Source organism: Polypterus senegalus, chromosome 7 (assembly GCF_016835505.1).
Source record: "Polypterus senegalus isolate Bchr_013 chromosome 7, ASM1683550v1, whole genome shotgun sequence".
NCBI classification, from domain to species: domain Eukaryota; kingdom Metazoa; phylum Chordata; class Cladistia; order Polypteriformes; family Polypteridae; genus Polypterus; species Polypterus senegalus.
Window position 1 is genome coordinate 71,126,864 of NC_053160.1, and position 26,804 is coordinate 71,153,667.

The 26,804-nt window shown below is 36.5% G+C and overlaps 1 protein-coding gene across 7 annotated transcripts in view; it reads right to left on the bottom strand.

The window, feature by feature from the left end:
• The window catches only part of cdc14b (cell division cycle 14B), an 83,826-nt gene continuing 57,022 nt past the window's right edge, over positions 1-26,804 (bottom strand). For 3 of the 7 annotated variants that reach the window (XM_039758867.1, XM_039758869.1, XM_039758868.1), the window contains 5 exons: positions 25,901-25,948; positions 23,398-23,481; positions 19,186-19,411; positions 5,702-5,767; positions 1-816 (listed from right to left, as the gene is read on the bottom strand). In XM_039758867.1, coding sequence (XP_039614801.1) covers positions 802-816; positions 5,702-5,767; positions 19,186-19,411; positions 23,398-23,481; positions 25,901-25,948 — 439 coding nt within the window. In that variant the 3' untranslated portion in view covers positions 1-801. Of the gene's footprint in view, positions 817-5,701; positions 5,768-19,185; positions 19,412-23,397; positions 23,482-25,900; positions 25,949-26,804 lie in introns of those variants that run through there. The other 4 variants (XM_039758871.1, XM_039758870.1, XM_039758872.1 and 1 more) reach the window with 4 other exon arrangements.

A 26,804-nucleotide genomic window follows, 5' to 3' on the forward strand; every position in this document is an offset into this window, starting at 1 on the left:
TGAGTTTAGAATTTTATTGGTATTTACAGCCTATACCAATAATTCCATAACTGTGTAAATAAAGTATAAACAAGGCATTATATGGGTTAGAAAACAAATGAAAACCATTTTTGGCATATTTATATATAATACATACACATATTCCAGAGAATATATAATTTTATGTACATAATACAATGGTCTAGTATTTCAAGTGTAAAAATCACAATGCCAAAAAATTACATCTCTTTAAAAAAATATGAAAAAGTACCAAATATATAAAATTACAAGAATTACATAATTATCCAGGATTAGTGTAAACGAACAGTTTAACTCGTATCTTTATCAGTCTCTGCAACAATTGTACACTGTAACAGTTGTCCAGGTTTTCAGTACATACAGCTGATGTCACATCCAAGGGTACTTTTTTTTTCTCTAACATTTTAGCCTCCTACGTAAAGCAAAATGTAATTTAAAGCTATTAGCTGCATAACAATATGCAAATCCCCTTATCCTATGTACACTTCGGTCAATAATTGTCCAGGCATTTCAGAAATGATGCAATCTCCATTAAAAATATAAATACAGTAAATGATTGCCTTCACATTTGGTCCCCTACTGCGGCTCATGCAGTCTTAATACTGTTGTTATCATAGGTAGAAGAATTAAACCCAGTCCAGTCTTTGTTTTGTGTCATATTAACAGACACTGAAATTCTGTCTTATTCCAAACAATACAGCCAACTTGTCGCTGAAAAAGTGCATTGTAATCATAGACTCCAAGTCTTCTTTCCAGCTTCAACGGAGCAGTGGAGCCCTGGCTTTAGGTATGGAGGGACTACAATGAAAAAGTGGAAGGAAGATGAAGAAAAAGATTTACTTGGTAATGTACAACTGAAAAAAATAAATCACATGAAACAATGCATTATTCTCACGATTTAGAATTTTATTTTTTTTTTTTTAATGAAGTTGCATTTGTTTGATAAATTAATCTGAAGATGCAAAACGGTTAAAAATAAAATAAAAATACCTCTATTTTTATAATTTGCAATTATAAATCAGTTTTATTTTGAATAATTGTGGCTTAAAATACTATCAAGTTCATAAGTCACTGGCATTCTCTGGATCAGTGTTTCCCAACCTCAGTCCTGGGGCTACACTGTGGCTGCAGGTTTTTGTTCCAACCAGCTTGTGTTTTTAATTGGACTCCTGGGCTAATTAAGTGATGTGTTATCTCCCAAGTTCTGTGTTTTGGGAACAATATAGAAATTAGAAAAACAAGTTTGGTAAAAAAAAAAAAAAATTATATATATATATTTGTATTTTTTTCTTTTTAACAATATTTTCATCTTGATTTTCATTCTACTTTTCTAGGTGTTCTAATTGTTTAATTAATCCATTATTTACTAATTAGTGGGTCTGATACTAAAGTAGTTGCAGCCTTTGATTATTCAGTGTTTGCCAGCATGCCTACTCTGCTCATTTTTAATTGTCATTAATAAGATACAACGGGGGGGGACTGCACAGAGAAAGGGCAAAATACAGTATAATGAAAATTAACAAAAGAGAGTTAAGCATTTAAATCTATTTCAAAAGGAGAAATATTTCTAAATGTCTTCTAAATACAGGTATAACAATCATGCTGCTGTGCTTTTCTGAATGAAGAATAAGAGAAAAAATAATACCAGCTAATTAAATGAGATCAGTGCTATCAGGTGTTGTCACTGATTATGAATGTGGTTATAACAAAAACCTGCAGCCACAAGGGGTCCCCAGGACCAAGTTTGGGAAACACTGCTCTAGAGCTAATATCAGCTTTTTTATAATTCTGAATATACTATATTGAAAAAGTAAGACAAACGTATTTAAATGGTATACACATCTGTACTAAACCCTCTATTACTTGTAATTCAGTACTTCTCTGCAACCTACTGCATGTGTCGTAAGGCTATAAAGCACTTCACTCCTGTTGCACCCAATATGGCTGCAGATCCTTATTCCAACCTTTTTTTACAAATCAGTGAATCAGTTATTTATTATTGCATCAATAGCTTAATTAGCTGGTCGTTTTGTCTTCAAAAACAAACACTAGTATTATGTTTACATTTACAAGAACTTCAGGAATTTGTACCTTCCCCTATAACTTTAAAAACTTTCTCATTCATTCTTTCAAATCTGCATTTTCTGTTGTGAGTTTGCGGTTTTGCTTGTAATCAAGCAGCACAGCCCAGGGCTATAGTACTCAAGTCCAGTCGTGAGACTTTTTTTTGTTTTGTTTTTTATGGTTTTGCCTTGGACTTGGGGGCATTCATACTCTGAATTGGCAGTTGATGTCCTGAATTATAATTTTGTTTTGGTCTCGATCGTGTCCAGCTGCTCCTTTTCTTTTTTGTACTCTTTTATATACAAAAGCATAGGAATTGCGAAAAAATTTGACTTTGAGATTTTGATGAATTTTGACATTTTAGACCTTCCTCGGTCCGAAAGTATCATTTTTAAAATTGTCTGTCTGTGTGTCAACACGATAACTCAGACGTTTTGACCTAGGTCAATGAAATTTTGTGCACCTGCTTTATATCAAAAATAAGTAATCCTATCAACTTTTGGGCCACTTCTGGCAACCAGAAGTGGAACTTTTACTTGAAAATTCGCAAAAGTATTCAGTTAACTGTGGTTATAATTATAGATAGATGACTTAAATTCTATATATATATATATATAATATATATAATGATAAAAAGCAAACAGATATGAAATTTGAGAAAAGTTACTCAACTGGAAGTAGTATTTTAACAACGATCAGAATTTTTGGTATCATGAAAATATAAATGTGTACACGATATTAAAAACTGTATTCAATACAATGCATATTCAATAACTATAAATTTTAATTTATACATCAGTTTAACAATAATGTGTAATCACTGAACATGCTACGTAAATATAAAGATGTAATGGGAACAATAAGCTGCTACGTCTCTGTCGTGTTCCTGGTAATACATTTAATTTTATGATTTGTTTTTATATATTTTTCTGCCATCATTATCATAATTAAATTTAGCTAAATGCAGTTTTACCTATAGCAATTTATTGCAACAAATAGTATATAATAGTAAATTGCAAACACTTTTTCTAGGTTTTTAGGTGAATATAACTTTTTACTTCGCACGTAATCTAGGTAATGCATATGTAATCATGACAAAATTCCACCACCGTTTTCAACCTCACTAAGTGCAAAAATATCATTTTAATATAAAGTTTGATTATATCAATTATCAATAATTGTGTATTGATATTATCAATTAAATATGATGAGAAACAAAGATATTTGAGAAATATTGCACAACTGGAAGTGGTTCTGATGACGTTTTTGTTTTTCTTCGTATACAAGAAAGTCGAGGACAGCACACTAGCCATTTTTTTTATGCTTCTGCACACAAGTCACATCTGTGTCATGTTTCCATTAGTACAGGACACTTACTGTGCTTTATTTCGGTGTGCACTTTCACTGTAGTTACTTTTGTTGTTAATTGGTTAGAATCACATTTGGGAATATCCTGATAATTCTATTTGTTTGCCATTCTCTTTGCAATAATTTCATGGAAGCCATTAGCTAGGCACAGTGTTTTTTTTTTTTACCTGCTTTAGTACTTTACTTGAGGATGATTTAAGGAACATTTCTGCTTTACTTAATTATAAAATACAAACAATGCTTTTTTTACTAGTCACCTAAAATATGCTTGTCTCATTACTGTGCTCCCCACAGAATAGTGTATAATTACCGAGTCATCCAGCTTGTGCAGATTGCTACTGCAGTTATTTTAGTGATTATAATGTAACACCTAAAGTTTTGTTTTTCTTTGTGTGATCACAATTAAGATAGGAGGATTCACAAGTGATTCTACCTCATCCCTGCATTCTTTAAAGAAACGGTGAAGATGGAATTTCCAATTTCTTGGAAAAAATAAATCGTTAGCCATATTTAAAAGACCTGTTTAGCTTTCAATGATACCATATGAAATGTGCTTTGCTTTGAGATACTGGTTTTAATAAAACTTCATCAAATCCAAGGACAGGTCAAACACAAGCACACACACTAGTGGCAATTTAGAATTATTGATAATTACAAAGAGCGGGGAACCTCATTTTTCAAAAATTACAATATGAATATTAAAAGCTGCATCAGATGAATCCCACAACTTTTATTAAATACAAGATTGGAATAGCCTCTGCCCCCAATCTATTATTATAAGTTCCACACCTTAATGGTGATTGGAAACAAAATCCAGTTAACAAGTGGTTGGCCTTGTGTTAGTATTAGCAGCAAGGGAGGTGCCAAGCTAAATAATGAGTACCAAGTTTATACACCATGGACGATTTGGGCATAGACAACTTCTACAGAACACACATGGACGAAGCACCATGCGGCGAGTTGTCATTGTCTCTCAGCTTTGCTATGTGTATTTTCATCCCAAACCCGCATTGGTCTTTATACTGCTTACGCTTGACATATGTGTTTTGCTTCTTGATGATACTCTATTGTAGTGTTGTGAGTGACACTATTATATATAACATTTAATTAATGAAAATTATGCATTTTTATTATGTCTACAGCACACCCTTCGGTTTTTAAAACATTTAATGTGTTTTTTTTCTGGTTGTATATGTTTGCTACATTTTGATTAACTATAGTTGTCTGCTGGGATTTGGTAGAGCCGAGTTTCGATTTCTCCATCAGGGAATGAGCATATTTGGACCAGAACTAGTTAAATTCTAATTAATGCTTAGTTCTGGACTTCATCTCAAACCCACCATTTTAGACTCGTTTGCAGTTTTCGGACTTGACAAAGGCAGACTTGACTACAGCTCTAGTGCAGACACAGGTGTAAATGACAATGAATCCTAAAGGGGGGCAGCAATAAGCGATCAAAAAGTGAGCATGTGATGGTTTGCACACCACCATCACAACATAAAAAGGTAGATGCTGAGAAATAACTTGTTTAATTAAACTAGGAAGACCAGTTAAAAGAAGAGGTTGGCTGGGATGAAAACTTGCAGCCACTGTGACCCACAGGACTGAAGAGCAAACCAGTTTCGACTTTTTCTTATCAATTAGCGTATACAGTAAATGAACAGGACACAAACAGCTGTAGCAGTCAGTGTCATTTGGATACCATTAACACCACAGAAAAAGGCGAGTTTAAAAGAAAATGGCAAAATAAAGTTTGGCATATACTGTATGGTAAAACTATTAACTTTTACTTGTTTTTTTAAATGTAAAAGTGCAAAAAATAAGAAAAAGCGCATATAATTAAGTCAATTTAATGAAAGAGTGATTTGCAAAAGCTAGTTGTAATAAATCTAGCCAGCCACTGGTTACAACAGGACCAAATTTGGGAACCACTGCTATGAAGAAATTTGTTCACTATATACTTACCAGTCCACTTATATTGTACATTTACAAAGTTATTCATTGTGCATGCCAAATACAATGATCTATCACCATCAACATAATTTGGTTAAGACTGCCAGGCAAATGTGATGCTCCTATTCCCCCCAACCTCCCCCCCCGAAAGGAATATGATCTTTGTACAGCTTAAAGATCACAAAGTAAAAAAGATGGGTTGGCAGTGATCAGAATTTCATGCAAAACAAAGGAGAATAGCACACAAAAAGGTAACACAAAACATTAGCAATAATTAATCAGCAGAAATATTAAGTACCATAATCTGATTAAGCGCATATGATGCAAAGTACGCCGGGTCTTTCTCCCTCTCCGAAGAAGCAGGCTGTTAAGAGGGCAGAAAGAGAAAATGCTTGGTCAGACAGGGAAAAGTGTTTTAATAGATGCAATAAAAGTGTTTAGTATAGCAATGGCAGAACAAGCAGTTTCTTTAGTGATTTTTGTCTTCAATTAGATAAAAGAAATGAGCACAAGTAAAGATGAATCATACTTCCTTTATAACTGATTTAAAGTGCATCCCAGTTGCTAATGTGCTGTAAAATTTTGTGAAAAATCATTTGTAATAATTAAATATGCCACATTACAGGTTTCGTTTCAAGGGTATAGTAATTGGATTACTCTGAATCCATATTCAAGTATATGTAAAGTTGGAAACCATTATTAATGTTGCAACTTTTAAACAGTATAATAAAATAATAAAATGAGAAGTGTGAAACCTATTATGTCTACAATCAAAATGATATTAAATGTACTGATTACTGTTAAGATAAAGGACAAAATAGAACAGCTCTGCGAACCTATTGTCCATCTTTGAGAGGATTACAAAAAAGGTAACTGGAGCTCGCTCGATCCTAAATCAAATCTGGGAGGGATCCAAAACAATTAGATTTCTACCGCCTAGGTTAGAAAAAAACGAGTATTCTTTCCCATCATATGAATTCTCCAAAATAAGAAAGCAATAGATTAAAATTCTAAATTTCCGTCTAATACACAAAAGAGAGTTTGGAATCTTATTTGGAGTGAACATCTGCTTTTAATAATATGTTTTTAGCAGTGGGAGGGTCAAGGTTACCTGAAAAACAGGAACATTGGGGTAATAGATGACTCTGGATAGTTTCCATGTAAGTGGTGGTGTGTGTCCAAGAGTGCATTCTAATGAGCAGGTGCCCCACTTGCACAGTTGGTTCTTGCCTTATACCTACACAGAATGCAGTCTTTTTCAGGATGATCTTCAAAGACTGAACACTGACTACAACTGGGAGTTAATCCTTTTGGGGATTTTAAAGGGGGACATTGCTCCCTTTTTCTTAGCATGGCACAACAGCATTTTGGGAATAGAAACTTAATCACTCAACTTCTATACCCTTACACAAGCAGAGACAATACTACAAAGACGACTACATTTCTGCCTGCAAAATATTTGTGCCATGTAATCCTTAGTTCAGTGGTCTAGGCACACTACCAACTCAGTTGTTGTCTCAGATAATTGCATAATTATTAATAAAAGACAAAACTCCAGATGTTGCCACTGTTTAAGAAGCCAGATGAGAATGACAAACACCCGGTCCTTTCCTAGCAATGGGGAACATTAAGTGTGCAGACACAGGAAGCAGTATACAGTAATCCCTCCTCGATCGCAGGGGTTGCGTTCCAGAACCCCCCGTGATAGGTGAAAATCCGCGAAGTAGAAACCATATGTTTGTATGGTTATTTTTTATATATTTTAAGCCCTTATAAACTCTCCCACACTGTTAACATTATTAGAGCCCTCTAGACATGAAATAACACTGTGCTGCATGACAAGACAGAGATGACAGTTCTTTCTCACAAATTAAAGAATGCAAACATATCTTCCTCTTCAAAGAATGTGTGTCAGGAGCAGGGAATGTCAGAGAGAGAGAGTGAGAGAAAAGCAAACAATCAAAAAAATCAATATGTGCTGTTGGGCTTTTAAGTATGCGCACCGCGATAAAGCAGCCGCAAAGAAGGGAGCAATGTGAAGGTAGTCTTTCAGCATTTTTTAGAGTAGTGTCCGTATCTTCTAGGAAAACAGCCTCTGTACAAACAGCCCCTCTGCTCACACCGCCTCCGTCAGGCAGAGAGTGTGAGAGAGACAGAGAAACGCAAACAATTAAGCACCGTGCGGGAAGCATATCGTATATCATTGAGGAGTTTTATTTAATATGTAATACATGCTCTGATTGGGTAACTTCTAAGCCATCCACCAATAGCATCCCTTGTATGAAATCAACTGGGCAAACAAACTGAGGAAGCATGTACCATAAATTAAAAGACCCATTGTCCAGAAATCCGCGAACCAGTATACATACACACACACTATATATATATATATATATATATATATATATATATATATATATATATATATACACACACACACACACATATATATATATATACATATATATACACACATATATATACATATATATATATATACATACTAGCAGAATACCCGCGCTTCGCAGCAGAGAAGTAGTGTGTTAAAAAAGGTATGAAAAAGAAAAGGAAAAATTTAAAAAATAACGTAACATGATTGTTAATGTACAGTCAACCCTCGTTTATCGCGGTTAATCCGTTCCAGACTCTGCCGCGATAAATGAATTTCCGCGAAGTTGAAACCATATGTTTGTATGGTTATTTTTATATATTTTAAGCCCTTATAAACTCTCCCACACTGTTAACATTATTAGAGCCCTCTAGACATGAAATAACACCCTTTACTCAAACGTTTAAACTGTGCTTCATTTGAAGACAGAGATGGCAGTTCTTTCTCACAATTAAAAGAATGCAAACATATCTTATCTTCAAAGGAGCACAATCAAAAAATCAATACGTACTTTTAAGTATACAGAAGCACCGCGATAAAGCCGCATTTTGTAGAGAAGCGTCCGTGTCCTCTGTGTAAACAGCCCCCTCTGCTCACACCCCCTCCGTCAGGCAGAGAGAGTGAGAGAGACAGAGAGAAGCAAACAAAACAAGCGCCACGCGGGAAGCATATCTTTTAGCATTGAGGAGTTTTAGTTAAAATGTAATACATGCTCTGATTGGGTAGCTTCTAAGCCATCCTCCAATAGCGTCTCTTGTATGAAATCAACTGGGCTAACAAACTGAGGAAGCATGTAGCATAAATTAAAAGACACATTGTCCACAGAGAGCGGCGAACCAGCGAAAAATCCGTGATATATATTTAGATGTGCTTACATTTAAAATCCGCGATAGAGTGAAGCCGCGAAAGTCGAAGCGCGATATAGCGAGGGATTACTGTAATTGTTTTGTCATTGATATGAGTGTTGTTCTCATATCTATATCTATCTATATACACTGCTCACAAAAATTAAAGGAACACTTTTTTTTATTGGGCCTGGCATGAAATCAATTAAACCTGTCTGATAATTTTCTGGTTGGGTAAGAAGCTGAGGTCATTTTTAATCACTTTCAGCTGTATTGGTGTTCATGGACTTAACGACAGGTGCACTAATGTGGCAAGAATTAGAAAACCCTCAAAACAGGACTGGTTTTACATGTGCAGGTCATTTCAAGTTTCTCCCTCTTGATCTTTTTTGGCTGGTTTTCCACTTGTGCTAGTTTTGGCTTGAGTAATCATCTCTACTGGCAGTATGAGGCGATTCCTTAACCCTACAGAAGTTGCACAGGTTGTCCAACTTCTCCAGGATGGCACATCCACATGTGCTGCAGCAAGAAGGTTTAATGTGTCTCCCAGCACAATCTCCAGAACATGGAGGAGATTTCAGGAGACTGGCTGTTATTCTCGGAGAGCTGGACAGGGCCGTAGAAGGTCCTCAACCCATCAGCAGGACCGATACCTGCTCCTTTGTGCAAGGCAGGACAGGCTGAGCACTGCTCGTGTCCTACAGAATGACCTCCAGAGGGCCACTGGTGTGAATGTCTCTACCCAAACAATCAGGAACAGACTTCATGAAGATGGCCTGAGGGCCCGACGTCCTGTAGTGGGCCCTGTGCTCACTGCCCAGCACCGTGGAGCTCGACTGGCATTTGCTCAAGAACACCAGAATTGGCAAGTCCGCCACTGGTGCCCTGTACTTTTACAGGCGAGCAGGTTCACCCTGAGCAGCTGTGATAGATGTGAAAGAGTCTGGAGAAGACAAGGAGAACGATATGCTGCCTGCAACGCGTCGTTCAACATGACAGGTTTGGTGGTGGGTCAGTGATGGTCTGGGGAGGCATATCCATGGAGGGACGCACAGACATCTACTGCGTAGGAAATGGTGCTCTGACTGCCATAAGGTATCGAGATGAAATCCTTGAACCCATTGTCAGACCCTACGCTGGTGTAGTAGGTCCTGGTTTCCTCCTAATGCACGACAATGCCCGGCCTCATGTGGCAATAGTATGCAGGCAGTACCTGGAGGATGAAGGGATTGAAACAACTGAATGGCCTTCACAATCCCCTGACTTAAACCCAATAGAACATCTGTGGGACATTATGTTTCGGTCCATTAGGCGCCTCCAGGTTGCTCCTCAGACTGTACAACAGCTCAGGGATGCCCTCATACAGATCTGGGAGGAAATGCCACAAGACACCATCCGTCGTCTCATTAGGAGCATGCCCAGGCGTTGTCAAGCATGCATACAAGCTCGTGGGGCCACACAAGATACTGAAAAGCATTTTGAGTAGCAGAAATTAAGTTTTTAGAAAAATGGCACTAGCCTGCCACATCTTCATTTCACTCTGATTTTAGGGTGTCTACACAATTGAGCCCTCTGTAGGCAGAAAACTTTTATTTCCATTAAAAGACTTGGCATCCTTTTGTTCCTAAGACATTGCCCTGTCGTTATTTGTATAGATATCCAACTTCATATTGAGATCTGATGTATCTAATGTGTTTCTTTAAAGTGTTCCTTTAATTTTTGTGAGCACTGTATATATATATATATATATATATATATATATATATATATATATATATATATGTGTGTGTGTGTGTGTGTGTGTGTGTGTGTGTATATGCCTTCTAATTTGTTCCAAGTTCTATTATTTCTGTACATTATAATACTTCAACTGATGAGCACAAAGACAAAGATAAATTACTAGGAATATTATCCGATTTATATTGTTTTTTCCCCCCAAATTGTCAACTCATCTCTTTGTTATTTGGTACAGTGCCCTTTACAGAACTTGTGTGTTACTAGTAGGCTATTTAGCTCTTGGCAGTTTGTACTTCTGCTGCTAAATCAGAACATAGACAGATCTGGAGAAAACAGAAGTCATTATTAAAATGTAATTTAAACCTCAATCAATGAGAGCGTCTACTTAGTCATGTGTTTATAAATATTAATAAAATCTAGGTCAAAGATGGCAGTATTCACCAAATCTTGGGGGAAATAAATGTCAGTGTACTGTCATACATATGCTGGGAACTATGTAATTCAAATCACATTTAGTAGATTTGCTGCATATAATGCATTAAAGTTCAAAACTGGAGGTGCAAGAAGAGATAGAAACAAAGGAGTTAAACCCTTCTCTTATAACCTCTGATATTCCACTTTCCCTTGAAGCTTATCTATGTGAAATTCTGTGGTTCTGTACAAAAATAGCTTTAAAAAATGTACTGTATATACACACACTGTATAGGGAATGCCTTAAAAATGCATAAATACTTCATAATTTCTTTGCTTTAAATTTATTTAGATAACAAATTTGTCATTTTCTCACACACTCCACAATCAATAATCCACATGACTCCTTCTTAATGAAATGCAAAATACAAAAATGTACAAAAAAACAGAACTTTAACATGCTTCCAGAGATTACAACAGACTGCTCAATATAAGTGGATACTGCATGCATTACTGGGAGCAACATTATGATAAAGTTTGATAAGTACATTTAAAATACTGTATATTTAAGTTTTTTTCTAGAAAGTACACAGGGTGCTGGTATTTGCTTCAGCATATAAAAAGATTACAGTTTGATTAAAGTTTTATAGTAAAACTACACCATTCAGCAACAGGGAGGTGGCAACTTGAAATTTATTACACTGATATTACACTTTAACAGACACTTGAAATCATTTACTAGCAAATACCCATTAAAAACTACAGACAAAATAAATACATTTAAGTTTTTTTAACCAACAAAGCTTAAGTTGTCAAAATGCTTGAATGGGAGACCATCTAGGAAAAGCTTAGGTTGCTGCTGGAAGAGGGGATGGGGAGGCACTTACCCAGTGGTCTGAATGTGTATCTGAACACCCCAGTGCAGTGATGGGGATACTGTGCAAGGTCCTGATTCTGTGGTAATAAAAGATCTCTGGAAATCCTTTGTAAAGACCAGGGTGCATCCTGATGTTCAAACTAAACTGCCCTCCATAGCCAAGTCTTTCTGGCCTCCTAATCATCCCCTGTCTCTGTCTGTCTGTCTGTCTGTGTGTGTCTCTCTCTCTCTCTCCACTTAATAGCTCATGTGTGGTGAGCATACTGGCACAAAAATAGCTGCTGTTGCAATGCTACATAGCAGTGGTGGTTGAAGTGGTTGGCTCCCCCACATACTATGAAAAGCACTATATAAAATGTAAAGAAATATTTATTATGATGATTATTATTATTATGTGCTGTAGTAGCTTCTTAAGAGTGTCAGGCATAATGTGGGTTTTTACCCCCCTGGTCATTTAACCTCACCAGACTGAGCCAAAGATATGGAATTTATTATAAAAATATATATAAAAAAAAGTCCTTATTTAAAAAGTCTGTTTATATATATATATATATATATATATATATATATATATATATATATATATATACATACACACACATACACACACTCAGCAAAAAAAGAAACGTCCCTTTTTCAGGACTGTATTTCAACAATAATGTTTTAAAAATCCAAATAGCTTTACAGATCTTCATTGTAAAGGGTTTAAACAATGTTTTCCATGCATGTTCAATTAACCATAATCAATTAATTAGCATGCACCTGTGGAATGGTCTTTAAGACCTTAACAGCTTACAGAAAGTAGGCATTTAAGGTCACAGTTCTAAAAACGCAGGACACTAAAGAGACTTGTCTACCGACTGTGAAAAACACCCAAAGAAAGATGCCCAGGGTCCCAGCTCATCTGCGTGAGCGTGCATTAGGCATGCTGCAGGGAGGCATGAGGACTGCTGATGTGGCTAGGGCAATAAATTGCCATGTCCGCACTGTGAGACGCCTAAGACAGCACTACAGGGAGACAGGAAGGACAGCTGATCATCCTCGCAGTGGAAGACCACGTGTAACAACACCTGCACAGGATCGGTACATCCGAATATCACACCTGCGTGACAGGTACAGGATGGCCACAACAACTGCCCGAGTCACACCAGGAACACACAATCCCTCCATCAGTGCTCAGACTGTCCGCAATAGGCTGAGAGAGGCTGGACTGAGGGCTTGTAGGCCTGTTGTAAGGCAGGTCCTTACCAGACATCACCAGCAACAATGCCGCCTATGGGCACAAACCCACCTTCGCTGGACCAGACAGGAGTGGCAAAAAGTGCTCTTCACTGATGAGTCACGGTTTTGTCTCACCAGGGGCGATGGACGGATTCGTGTTTATCATCGAAGGAATTGAGCACGTCTGGGACCTGTTGGATTGCAGGGTGAGGGCTAGGGCCATTCCCCCCAGAAATGTCCAGGAACTTGCAGGTGCCTTGGTGGAAGAGTGGGGTAACATCTCACAGCAAGAACTGACAAATCTGGTCCAGTCCATGAGGAGGAGATGCACTGCAGTACTTCAAGCAGCTGGTGGCCACACCAGATACTGACTGGTACTTTTGATTTTGAGCCTCCCTTCATTCAGGGACACATTGTGAAACATTTTTAGTTTATGTTGTATGGTGTTGACTCTTTTAGTGTTCATACAAATATTTACACATTAAGTTTACTGAAAGTAAAAACAGTTGAAAGTCAGAGGAGTTTTTTTTTTTGCTGAGTATATATGTGTTATTTATTCATTCTTATTTCATTTTTTTTCTTGTAACTATTTTTCTTTGACATCTTGTAAAGCACTTTCAGCTCCATCCTGTGTATGAAAATGTCATATGAAAATGAGAAATAAATATGGTGTTGATTATGATGTTCGCAAAAGTCAGCTTTTTTGTACTCTTGCTACAGTAACTTTTTCAATGTCTGTCTGACTCACTGTGACTGGCAGAGCTCCCTCATTCTTTCAGCATTTGAAATCAGAGTCGTACTGCTGGTTTCATGGTTCAAAAGCCCAAGTTACATTTCTGTACCCTCACCATCTGTCTGCACGGTCTCCTCATTTCCACATGGATTTTCTTCAAATACACCAAATTGTACCAACACAACAAAAATGCATTTTAAATAAACAGAGGGCCTTAAACTGCCCCAGGAATGACCAAGTTGATCAATTGATCCTTACGTTTCACTGTATTATACACAGCATATACTTAAAAGGCACATTAGATAAGAGTGTTAGTGCATATATGACTGTGTCCTGTGATGGACTAACACACCATCTAGATGGCTCCATGTCTTGCACACAACAAAGGGTCCTCTTTCGTTGTGATTTGAAACAGATCAATTTCATGCAAAATGGCATTAAAAGAATTATGCTTTTTACATTATTACTTCTACTAATGGTTATACAAACTTTACTGTAATACATCTGCTCTTTGCAAATTAGTTTACTGTAAATTGCCATGGGGATAAAACAGGAGTACAGGAGGGAACAAACTGGCAACCTGAAGGCCTGGGATGTTTTCCCAATCAAAAACAATTTGATGAAAACAAAAGAATGAATTCTCCATGTATTTTAAAGGCAACTGCTTATAGCAAGTCTAACACGCGCAAACACACACACAACCCTAGTCAGCAATACGGTGAAATTGTACAGCATGTGAAACAGCATTGTTCACTGTAAAGTAGCCAAGGCAGTGGAAAAAAATTAATTGTATCCTACTGTCATTTCCCTCGATATAAATAAGGTAATAAAGTATTTTTTATTATGGATTATTAAAAAAAAAAAAAAAGAGGAAAGGATAAGGTGAACCATTGCACTACTGCTTCAACACCAAAGAAGCAAAAAGACTAATACATAATTACAAGCAGCCTTATGACAGAAATAAATGGAACATAACTTTTCAAATACTGGACAGCATCACAATCAAGTCAGATAATGTACCATGCTGTATGCAGAGAGCATCCAGAAAACATATAAAAACAGTCCTTTGTTTGCATTCAAATCTAATTTCAGGATTGAAGAGGTGAGAAAACACAGTAAATATTAAGCTGTTTACTATACTAGTCGGTTTACAAGATCTAATAAATGCTGATGCATTTAACTGCAAGTCATTTCATGAAATGTAAAACTTGGAACCAAATACATACATTGATGTAGCAAGTAACACTCAGCAGTAGCAAGCCCTGTCAGCTGAAAAAATGTCTTAAAATATTCAGCAGCTTGTTGATCACATGTGATTGCTTAAATGTTCCAAGAGTGCTCCTGCTACAAATTTTCAAGTGTTGGCTTAGGAAACTGACATTGTCAAAATCAGAGGGAGATACTCCATTACAAACAGATCACAAAAAAGGCACGAGAGGAATCTTATTAACAACCATTAACTAATACGTACGCTAAGCTCCTAACAGGTATACGAGGTCTGGCAGAAAAGTAATGAGACTGTCAACACTGCAAGCGATCTGGCAACGCTGCGCTGTTGTCCTTGATAGAGCACGTGTATCAGTACCCTCCCATAGCTCAGTGCGAGTTTCAACTCCTTCTGTTTGTAACGGCCGACCCCTTTACCCAGCCGGCAGCTACACCTCCAAGACCTGTGGCCTGGATAATTTGCTGAGAAATCTAACTATCAAGCCGTACTTCTACACAAGTAAACTTTTCCCCACAATCGACGGTATAAATGCAAGTCCACAAAAACAGAATGTAAAATTAAACGGAGTAAATGTATTCAATGAAACAAGACATGCCACAAAACAAATGCACATATAAATATTCCTCCACCCCAGCAACCTCAAGACAGCACCAAAATATACATACAAAACCCCTCCCTTGTCCCTGTAACATATAACACACACCACACAAGCAACAAAATGACTAATAAACAGAATGGTTGTGAACTTGAGTCCGAAAGTAAAATGTCCTGAATACGGATGACTGAACTAGCGGCAATTGTGGTGTTTGATTTTCCCGGCGTTTTGGAGCAACCTCACCGTGATTCCTCGGCGTATGGTGGATGATGAATCGACCCCGGGGTCTCAGCAGATGCAGGTTGGAAGACAGTCCGGATTAATGAAAAACAAACTGGAACAAAGCGCAATGTGATGAGACAGCAAGCAAGTTGAAGTGATTGACACAAAACACGGTCTTTTTTTTCTTCTCTCTCCTTCCTCTTAAATGGTCGGTGACGGCAGTAATTGGTTGATTTAGCACAGGTGTTTTCCAGATTTGCGGCTGTGGTCTCCTCCCATCATCCGTCCTCCTTTACGGGGATGGCATTAACTGATACACATACACACAGCCAATGGGACAATGAAACGAGACACACTCAGAACTGACATTTGAACACTATGTGGCCCCGCTACATGTTAACTACGTGATTTTTGTGACTGCTATTAGCGAAGTTGTATTTTTGGGTGTGCGTCACGCAAAATGGAACAGCGGAATTTGGAGCAACCTTGTGCCATTAAATGGCAAGTGTGACGTTTGAAAAGTTAAAGCAGGCCTATGGGGAACATTCTTTATCCAGAGCTCAAGTTTTTCGCTGGCACAAATAATTTTTGGAAGGCAGAAAACACGTTGAAGATGAACACCGTTCAGGGAGGACTTCAACTTCGAAAACCAATGAAAACATCGAACGTGTGAACACTCTTGTGAGATCAGACCATCGTTTAACATTAAGAATGTTGAGTTTACAATTAAATTTGAACAGATTTACCGTTCATCAAATTTTGACTGAACATTTGCACTTGCAAAAGGTCAGTGCCAAAATGGTGCAGAAAAACTGCCCTTTCCATAAAAATTTTTGACCTCAAAAGGCATTCCTGTGGTTCCCCAGCCCCCTTATTCACCTGACCTCAGTCCGTGTGACTTTTTCCTTTTTCCTAAACTGAAAAATGTCCTCAAAGGACGTAATTTCGGGACTTTAGAAAACATCCAAGAGTGTAACGGACATGCTGAAGACCATACCGGTTGAAGACTTCCAGCGCTGCTACCAACAGTGGGAACAACGTCTCCATCGGTGTGTAGCTGCCCAAGGGAACTTGGGGATAACATTGATGTTTGAAAAACAAAAAAAATAAAAAAAACTTTGGTAAATAAAAAATCAGTCTCATTACTTTTCTGCCACACCTCGTATATTTGATATTGTGAAAAGGCTCATTACTATTAGCCCAAACACTGCACAGTGTCAACATGCTTTTTCAGGCCTAATCCTCATCTTCAATAACATGAGGAACCACTTAATGACCCAAGGATCACAAATATTAATGCAGTTGTATACACAGATGCCCGACTGTGGTCAACTAATGGTGTACTACACTGTAAAGGACATATTGCACCTCAGAATAATCCTGAAGGTCAAACTGATGATGTTAATAACAAAGAAACTAATTGGTGGGGTCTAAAAACAAAATATGATAATATTAATGCAGTAATTCAATTTATTTTTGATGAAATATTTGTGCACATTCGAAAAAAAGACCACAAATAAACGTGTCATAATCCTTTAAAAAATCACCTATTTAGTAAAATATTATCTTCCAAAATGCAGGTTGTCTTTATATTGTGGTAGAAGAGAGCTGTGTACAACAAAACTTTACAAATAAACATTGCTATAAAAAGTTGGAGGTAAACCTCCACCCAATATATTATGATGGACTACCAGAACGTGTACCTGGACTACCAGGTTTACAAAGCTGGTAGCCCAGAAGACTACCACATGCATTTAAAATTTGTCCAGCCCGACAGTATTTTTCATGTTTCACTTCTTGGTTGGAACACTGCTGTCATTATCCGAGCGTAAGAATTCTGAAATAATCCTTTAATTTTCACATTACAGGATGTGAAACCTTTCAGAGAGAACAGTTCAAATTACACTTTTTTGTGTATTTACACTGGAGCTTTTTGGCCTGAGGCGATACAGCTAAAATGAATGCAGCCTCGTCCATCGTTGTGATGCTGCATTGTTTTTCTTGATGGCACCATACAGAAATATCTAATGTTATCTTCTAAACCACTTTTCCTGGTGACGGTCATGGCCCATACAGACAAATTAATATCAAAAGGTCTAAACAAAAATGTATATACTGAGTTTACATTAAACTATCTTCAATAAAAGGCAGCAAATAAAATGTATGTTTGAATCTATAGTCAGTAACATTAAGCAAAGTAAGGGCATCAGAGTGTGATAAAGACACTGTTCACATTTGAATTTCAAAGCAAGCAGTACTGATATTGGATGTGGAAAAATGTGCAAGTTGGTGTATTGTAAATACACGAAGAGTTCATACAAGAAATATGGCCAAACCACTTGTAAACAGTATGTACCACATACTATTCGTAGGGTACCCCTAACCACTGGTAAAAACTTTGAGAAGACTATGTCCACATTCCCTGAGGGGGAATTAATAGGCATTATCCACTGAAATTGCACTTTTAAACCAGCATTTAGACAGAGAAAAGTTAAGAGTCACCAGCTGTTTCATGCATCCTTTTTAAGCAGTAGCTTGTTGAAGATTTCTATAGGCTAAAACATGAAGTTTGGCAAACAAAAAAAGTTATTTTTTCTGATTTAACCATGTATTTCTTGCTTAGGAAATCACTCTTGTATTAGCTTGTGTTTTAAAATTTTACTTACTTATTTTAGTAATATTCTGGAAGTTAAAATTCAGTAGACATTCCTTGTTAAAATCTTCTGTAAATTGATGCAAGTAATGCAAATGTTCAACAATGCACATGGAGTATGGACACAGATGGCCTACAGCTACTGTGTTCTCACTTATGTGTAAGCAGCTTAGTTTGAACAAGGCTAAACGGCAAAACAGATGCAGTTCTGTATAAAAGTGAAGAAATGAGGAATTCTTCTAAATCGCAGATCACATTTTTTGATAATACTTTAAGATTTTTGTTTACTCATACCCAGAGCACAATTAATGTAATGAGTCCTATATTATTACGTATTATTGAAATGCCCTTAGCCTTTTTGTGATGTTCAAACTTCAACAGCTACAGTAAGTGCATCTAATCTTGTATCATCGCTAATGCATACTTTAAACATGTTTACATCCCTTACTATAAATCTTCCACCCAACCCAAGATAGTTCCTAATACATGACAAATATTATATAGAATATAAATAGAAACAGAAGTGAAACCTAAACTAAGTGAAAATGTAAAACTTTATAAATCTTTATAGCAGATGTATCAACTTTAAAATTTATGTGAAATTTATTCAGAGTAATGGTTACTTTGGGGATTTTTCTAACTCAAATTAATGATGAGCATCATGTAGAATTAGCAGGTTCACTAGTTCATTAGTAGTTTTTAAATTTAAGTTGTGTTACTGTGCTGTTAGATATTTGTCAGATCAAAATCTAAAAGTTTCACAGACCACACCTGGAAAAAATACGAAATTATACAAGAAAAAACTAAGTATTTGGTATAATAAAAAAAAAATGACAGTGAAACCCTTTACTGTAAATGATAAAATACTTACAGGGAAAGAGCGGCTTAAAAACTGAAAAGGCCGAGAGATGTTTGGAAGGTTCTCTGTGGCAGATCTCAGTGAGGTGTAGTTTACTTTGTTTAGGATGCTCCTCTGGTTGGCTGAATTGGATAAATGTTTACTGCCATATTTTGCCTCATTCTTGGTTGATTCCTGGTCTTTAGCCAATGCATGCAAGTTGCCTAGAGACTTTGCTAGTCTGTGGTTTAACAACTGGCTGTTGTACAAGGAAAACAATAGTTAATTAAAATATTATTCAAGATACTCCTAATAAATGTTTAGCCATCTGAAAACATCTGTAAGAAAAGTTAAACAAAGCATACTTTTACTTGTTTAATTTTGTGGTGCTGCTGGTTCCTATGGAAGCCCTTAACTGTATTATCAACGATCACAGGTATATCTTTAAACAGGACTGTCTTCATAAAGATTGTTAGAGATAGACATGAAATATGACAAACAAATAATTGTTAAATAAATATAATCTTTCAACCAACAGTCTAATTAACAATATTGGCTTTCGACTTTTTGGCTACAACAAAATAACTTTTGAACTTGAACCTTCCTCAGAACATTCTTCCAAATATCCACAAGGTAATCCAAAATATTCCTTTGCAATATTTAATAAGAGCAAAAGATTCTTGGCTGAATGATATTAATATTTACGTTGCCTCAACAACACATTAGTGAAAGTAACTCTGAATATACCTGGATATGATGTTAGGGTTCTTTTGGACATTATAGTTTTTAAGATGACCTTCACTAGCATACTGTCAAAATAGTCTTAAAATATTCTAGTTTATGTTGCAGTAGATTAATGAATTCCACAATGTTTTACTATATTTTTATACTAATTTCCAGACTGATGAGAATTTGGAACTGTTAAGGTTGACAAAGCAGAGGTCTGTTTTAAAATTGCAGCATGGTGTAGCTAATTTGTTTGTGTGTGCAAAATCAAACTAACTCCGCCTTTTACCTTAACTGAGTAGAGCACCTTCTAGTACCTGGCTCTTTCACAGATTAATTGAGTGTCTAATTGTTGTGACATCTTTTTATACTTACCTCACTAACTAATTCTTGTTAATTTCTTTGTTGATTACATACATCAAATGCTCTACAAAATATGCAAAATCACAGCAAATATCTAATAAAACAGGAGGCCATTGAAGGCCAAGTGTATCCCTCATAAGATCATCAGACTCCTCCAAACTTTATAATATGGCTCAACCAGCTCTGTGTGGGTTCTAAATGAGCTATCGGAGGAATTCTCCAACCAAACTGGAGTCCACCAAGGGGATGTCGAGTTTTCCTCGCTCTTCAACACTGTGATCAACACCATTATAAGAAAAGCATTTAAATGCAGGTGTAGGGTGCAGTACAATAAGTACAACTTTGTGACTGATTTGATGTTCTCAGATTACAGCGCCATATTCACAGTTACCAATGAGGAGGCCACTGATATCCTCCACGATATCACCCATACCACCCAGTCGTACGGCCTAAAGATCAATGCATATAAGACCAAAGCTCTGACAATGGATGAACTGCAGGCCAACATTCACCTCGATGGGGTCCAAATTGAACAAGTACAAAAATTCAAGTATTTGGGGGACACTGATCCAAGGGAAGAAAGTGGCATCCATCACTGAAATCCATAGCCGGATCAGCCAGGCAACGACGTTCGCCTCACTCAAGTTGTGTCTACGGAGGAAGCCCAACATCTCCCTCAAGACTAAGATCCACCTCTTCCAAACACTAATCCTGCCAATTCTCCTCTAAGGATCCAAAATGTGGACACTGCTCAAACAAGACATGAACAAGCTTGAGGTCTTCCAAACACGATGTCTGTGGCAGATCCTAGGTGTCTCCTTCCATGACCGTCTTCGAAGTGAAATCATACGGACAAGCTGCAACCACCAACCAACAGTTGAAGAGGCAATACAATTGAAAAGGTTTAGATGGTTCGGCCTTATATGCAGAATTAACACCTGCTGGATACTACACAAGCTACTCTGACAGAAACACCCTGAGGACTGGAAGGTTCAAAGCGTGGCACCTAAAAAGATGTGGTCCACACAAATTGAAGAGGATCTGAGAAAACAGCGACTCGGCCTCAATGATGCCAAAGCCATAGCCATGGGCCGAATAGCATGGGAAGGCGTTATACGTATATTCCGAAATCCAGTGGCACCTACAGCAGTGTATGAGCTCCTGAGGAAACCCTGTGCTATACCCAGCTAAGGATTAGAGAGAGAATAAAACATGCAAAAACACACAGACAACTACACAAAACACACAATAGGGGCTCATAAATTTTGAAACAGCACTTTACTTTTAAATTTCCATATATGAGAACCATTTTTCACCAAATGTAACTATGAATGGGTATGTTCTCTAAAAAAAAAAGATCAGCTTTAGTCACATTTATAAGTGTCTGCTTGTGTAGTGAACTCGCAGATAAGGAGAGATCACACCTTTCATATACTTTTAATAAGAATTTAATGTGGAGATGTGTTTTTCTGTATAAAAGGTATTGAACACATGGTTTTATATCTTAAAAATGCATCTTCTCACGTACTGATTATTATAAAGGTAATAGTCACAAACATTAGATCAATCCAAGTTCAACTATATATTCATTTTCTTGGAGCATAGTAAAATAAGTGGGTCAAATATTAAAAAAAATATGTATATGTGAAAGATTTTGATATTTTTATATACATTTGTCAGTTAGTCTTCCATATGTTTCATACGTTGCCTTTAGCGGAATAACACTACAAGTTTAAGGTAAGGGAGAAACTACTAATTCAGTGCCATTGCAAAACAAAACACGAGTGGATTTCACTTAGAAATGTAATACAGAATATTGCATACTACATTCTAAAGGATGAAAAACTACATTGAACAAATATCACCATAATTAAATGTTATTAAAATCAACAATGTGTATGCATTTTTGGAGTAAATAAAAGTATATTTTAAAATTCCCGTAAGAAGAAAAAAAAGTTTTCAGCTGGGAATGTTCTTAATGTGCTGTTAAAGGAGCATCACCTCCAATTCAATTACTGTAAAACATCAGAATATTACTTGCACGTAAATGTTAATTCATAAATATACAAAATAAACACCAGAAAGTCTATTTAAAATGTGATTGAAAATTAGCAAGAAACTTTTGTTGAAATCTTGGCTTGTATGAAGGTATGCAGGGATTATACCTTATAGCTAAATAGAAAATAAATATGTATTTGTCGGTCAGAGTAGGTTGGCAGAACCTCAAAAAAAGTTATACTTTCTGTGCTCCTAACAGCTGACAGGAGATACAAAACATAAGTTTATATCTGTAGCCTTTTCTCTTTTGGTATATTCCTAATTGCTTCTTCCATGGAAAATATGCTTTTCCCATTTTGTCTTGCCTATTCTGGAATAGAAGATTGTGATCATGATTTTTTTACAAACAGGGACAAAGAAAGATTTTACAGTTAACCGGATCTTTCATCAGACTATGTAAACAGGTCTGTCTCCAAGAAGCAGGAGTCACACACAGAAAGTATACAACAGCTTATCTCATATTCATGTATTGACCAAAACAAGTTTTCATTTTGTGAAATTAAGGCTTTCTGTGAAAGAGAGGGGACTTTTACCAGTGTCAAAATGCCTGGCACCAGCAAATGTGAAAATAGGATATATACCAGTGGACTATAGTCATTTAGGGCTGATCCAGTGAACAACAAATCTGTTAAATGAAGGCTTAAATTATCCTCTGACCAGTTGGAAGACATCTTTCAAAATCAGCACTAGCAAAATTAAGAGAAACATATAAAAAAGTGAAATAAGAATAACAAAAAAGGACATGGGAATATGTAAAATACAACATGTACTTAGATACATAGTGTACTTACATTACTGGTGAAAAGTGTGACATCACCTGAAAATTTTCATGTTTTTGATAGAAATTGATGCATATTTAATCAAAATACCATTACTTTTTGACTAGCAGTGTAATGTATGTTCCAATTTCCTATCTGCTGCCTGATAACCATGAAGTTCAGGTGATGCAATGATTAGTCAGCTCTGATATTTTGATAAATAAGGCAACTGATTCCAAAATAGAAGGGATCCTTGGCAAAATTTTAAATATAAAAATGAATATGCATTTCACTGTGCTTCTGTTTTGTGATCTTGGGAATGTAGCAGATGTCAACTCACCTGTCGTTGCTGAGGCCATTGCTGAACCTTGTTCTTTTACCCATACCAGTGGAAAATGTAGATTTACTGCTTTGCAAAATAATTCTGTTGATTTAAAATATTAATAAAATTAGCTTAGCGATAGTACAAATTAAATATATATATAACACCTGCACACACAAAACATTACAAAGTATCACACTATTTTTCTGCAAACCAAAAAAATTGAATTCATTCACATTTCCCATAAACATGACAACATAGTCATATCCTGTTGCTGAAAAGTATCCCAATAACACGTTGTTACTACCATTATACTTTTTGAAGTGGACAGTATGACACGGCTGATCCGTTAGGTTTGATCAGTGTGTGCTATACCACTTAACAATCCAGGCCAAAAGTTCCAATTTAGTCTCAAACTCACTGCATCTGCAGAATTCTGTCTGTGAAATTTTGCAAATACTTTGGAGACAATTATCGGGACTCTCAAAACAGAATGTTTTGTTTACCATTCCTCTTTAAAGGCCCTTCTGTGGAATGCTTTACAAACTGATAAATCAATGAACATCTTGATGAAAGGACTAAAAGCATAGTCCTTGTTGAGCAACAAGGTTTACGATGATGGCCAGATTTCAGTATTGTGTCAGTTTTATACATTTTAACATCAATTAGCTGTGCCCAGATTTCCTGAGTTTCCTCATTATTTGAGTACAACCTGTACTTTTACAGTTGACTGTACAGACAGAGTGAGCGGTCGAGGAGCTAGGGACTGTGGGAACTTGAGACTGTGGCATCTTAGCTATAGTCAAGGGAGGGGTGTGTCGCCAGTGTTGACCATTTACACATGCTGTACCGTTTCGTTCACTTAACATTTTTATGTTTACACATTTCAAAATGGTGTGGTGAACTGCCATTGGGAGGCACAAACTTGCATTGTCTGACTCAGAGGCAAACGCTTTGCTGTATGAGCTAAACAGAGAGCTCTATATGTCAGTTGCAAAGAGTCTGTCTCTTACTACTGTAAGTGGTACGCTTCCCTGGTGATATCAGCAGATCTCTCTCTGTCAGCCCCCACATTCTCTTTGAAGCAACCCCACTTCGCTCCACCTGTCCACAGTGCAAATCCCACCCTTATCGCCAATTGAATTTCTGTACACATGCACCATAAAGCTTCTCATTTTGAATATTTGTGCTGTTTTGAGCCGTGAACCTGTGGTCTCTTGCTAAGAGGAAAGTGCTTTGCAACACAAGTTAAATGGAGGTCTACATCAGTCAGCCATGCAGAGACTGTCTTATGACCACTGTAAGTGGTGCATTTCCCTGGTGAAATCAACTGATCTTGATCTCTCTCTCCCTCTATGTCAGCTCCCACCACCTCTGTGAAGCATCGCTATTAAAGGGGCCATCCAAACAGAGTTTTCAGCTGAGATAGCAACAGTCCACAATGCCTTAGACAATCAGGGTTCAACTGTATTTTTTCTTCTACTACTTTAAAATAAGAGTATCGTAATTTAGGAGGGTTGTTTAATACTGCCAAAACAGTTGTATGATTTTGTACTCATACGATACTCTATTGTAAAGAAGTACTAGAAAAACTACAGTTGAACCCTGATTATCTAAGGCAATGTGGACTGTTGCTATCTCAACTAAAAACTCTGTGGTGGGAGCTGACACAGAGGGGGAGAGAGAGATCAAGATCAAGAGTTCACCAGGGAAGTGCGCCACTCACAGTGGTCATAAGACAGTCTCTGCATGGCTGATTGATGTAGAGCTCCATTTAACTCATGTCGCAAAGCGTTTCCCTCTTAGCAAGAGACCATAGGTTCACCGCTCAAGACAGCACAAATATTCAAAATAAGAAGCTTAATGGTGTGTGGTCACAGCAATTCAATTGGTCTCAAAATTATTTGGCAGTATCAATAACAAAATCATTCTGCGGCCAGAGGACCATGTAAAAAAAAAAAAAAAAAAAAAAAAGAAAAGAAAAATGCAAACAATATAGGAAAACTACTTTGATTTGCCTAGTACAAATGCTTAATATGAGACAAGCTGTATTATTGAAGAGAATCAAATAATTTAAAGATATGAAGAATGTAAAACTGAATAGCTATACTTCAGGAAATTTTCCTACAAGATGCTACTCTGCTAATTAGGATGACTGCTATCAGTAATGAATGCCATAATTACCATAGCCAAGAATTTATGATACAAACATAATTGCTGGATCAAGGTTCAAGTCAAGTGATGAGAGAACATGACAAATGAGCAGCTTGAAAAGGGTAGGTAATGCAGAAAAAGACTACATGACTGCACGTTACAGGAGGATCAAACTTGTCAAGAAAAGGCAAAGAGGTCAGCGAAAAATAAAGTTCGTAGGCAGTATTTGTTAAAAATCAATACAAGCAGGTTAACCTAAAGCAATACAGAGCATGTCAAACTAAACCTCTCTGTGAACATTAAAAGACAAGCAAGTAACATTTTGGAATCAAGTATGAAATAATTATGAATAATTTAAATTACATACCTAAATGACTGTGAAGAAGATCTTGTATGGATTTTATTTTCTTCTGATCTATCAAGCAGAATGAACAATATGAAGGTCAAAATGCAATTTGTACATTGCATAATAATTTTAATGTGCCAATATGCCTGACAGAGGTTTATTTAGTGAGTATAATATCAGTAACAGAGACGGGTTTGAATTATCAGTAAATCATTTGACAGCGCTGGAAGTATAACTCTAAATACCGATTTATACAAATATTAAAAAAAAAAAAAAACAACTTTTGTTACACTTAGCCAATGTAGTTATTGTCTTTTAAAAGTAATCAGTGCTTGTAGTTTATCCTAGAGCTGGGCAATGTATTGAAGTTTCGATATGACATTTAGTAATAAAAAAAAAAAAAAAAAAGTAAAAGTCAATAAAAACAATGAAACACCCAGCATTACCCAGGAGGAAAGTGTTTTTTTTTTTTTTAAATTGTTTGAGAAAAAACAACTTTAAAAATTAAAATAAATTAACAAACAATGAAGACTCACTAATGTGTTTGTCTTACATGTATGTTATCATCCAGTTGACGCTCAGTACCAGCCAACTATATTTAATTTCAAAAGCAACAGTGGTGAGGTGGTGTTCAAACAAAGAATGCTGGCAGTCACCTCCAGTTCGCACTCTGGTAGTCGTTCCGAGTGTCAACTGGATGAGAACATGCATACAAGATCACCCCCACCATACCCAGAAGGGGGTGGGTTAGGGTTGATTCCACCCTACAATATTTTTAGTCGATCAATGAGAAACGTGTACCAAGTAACATGAAAAATCGCTCCAAACATTCAAAAGTGATGCTGGAACATATATATATATATATATATATATATATATATATATATATATATATATATATATATATATATATATATATATATAT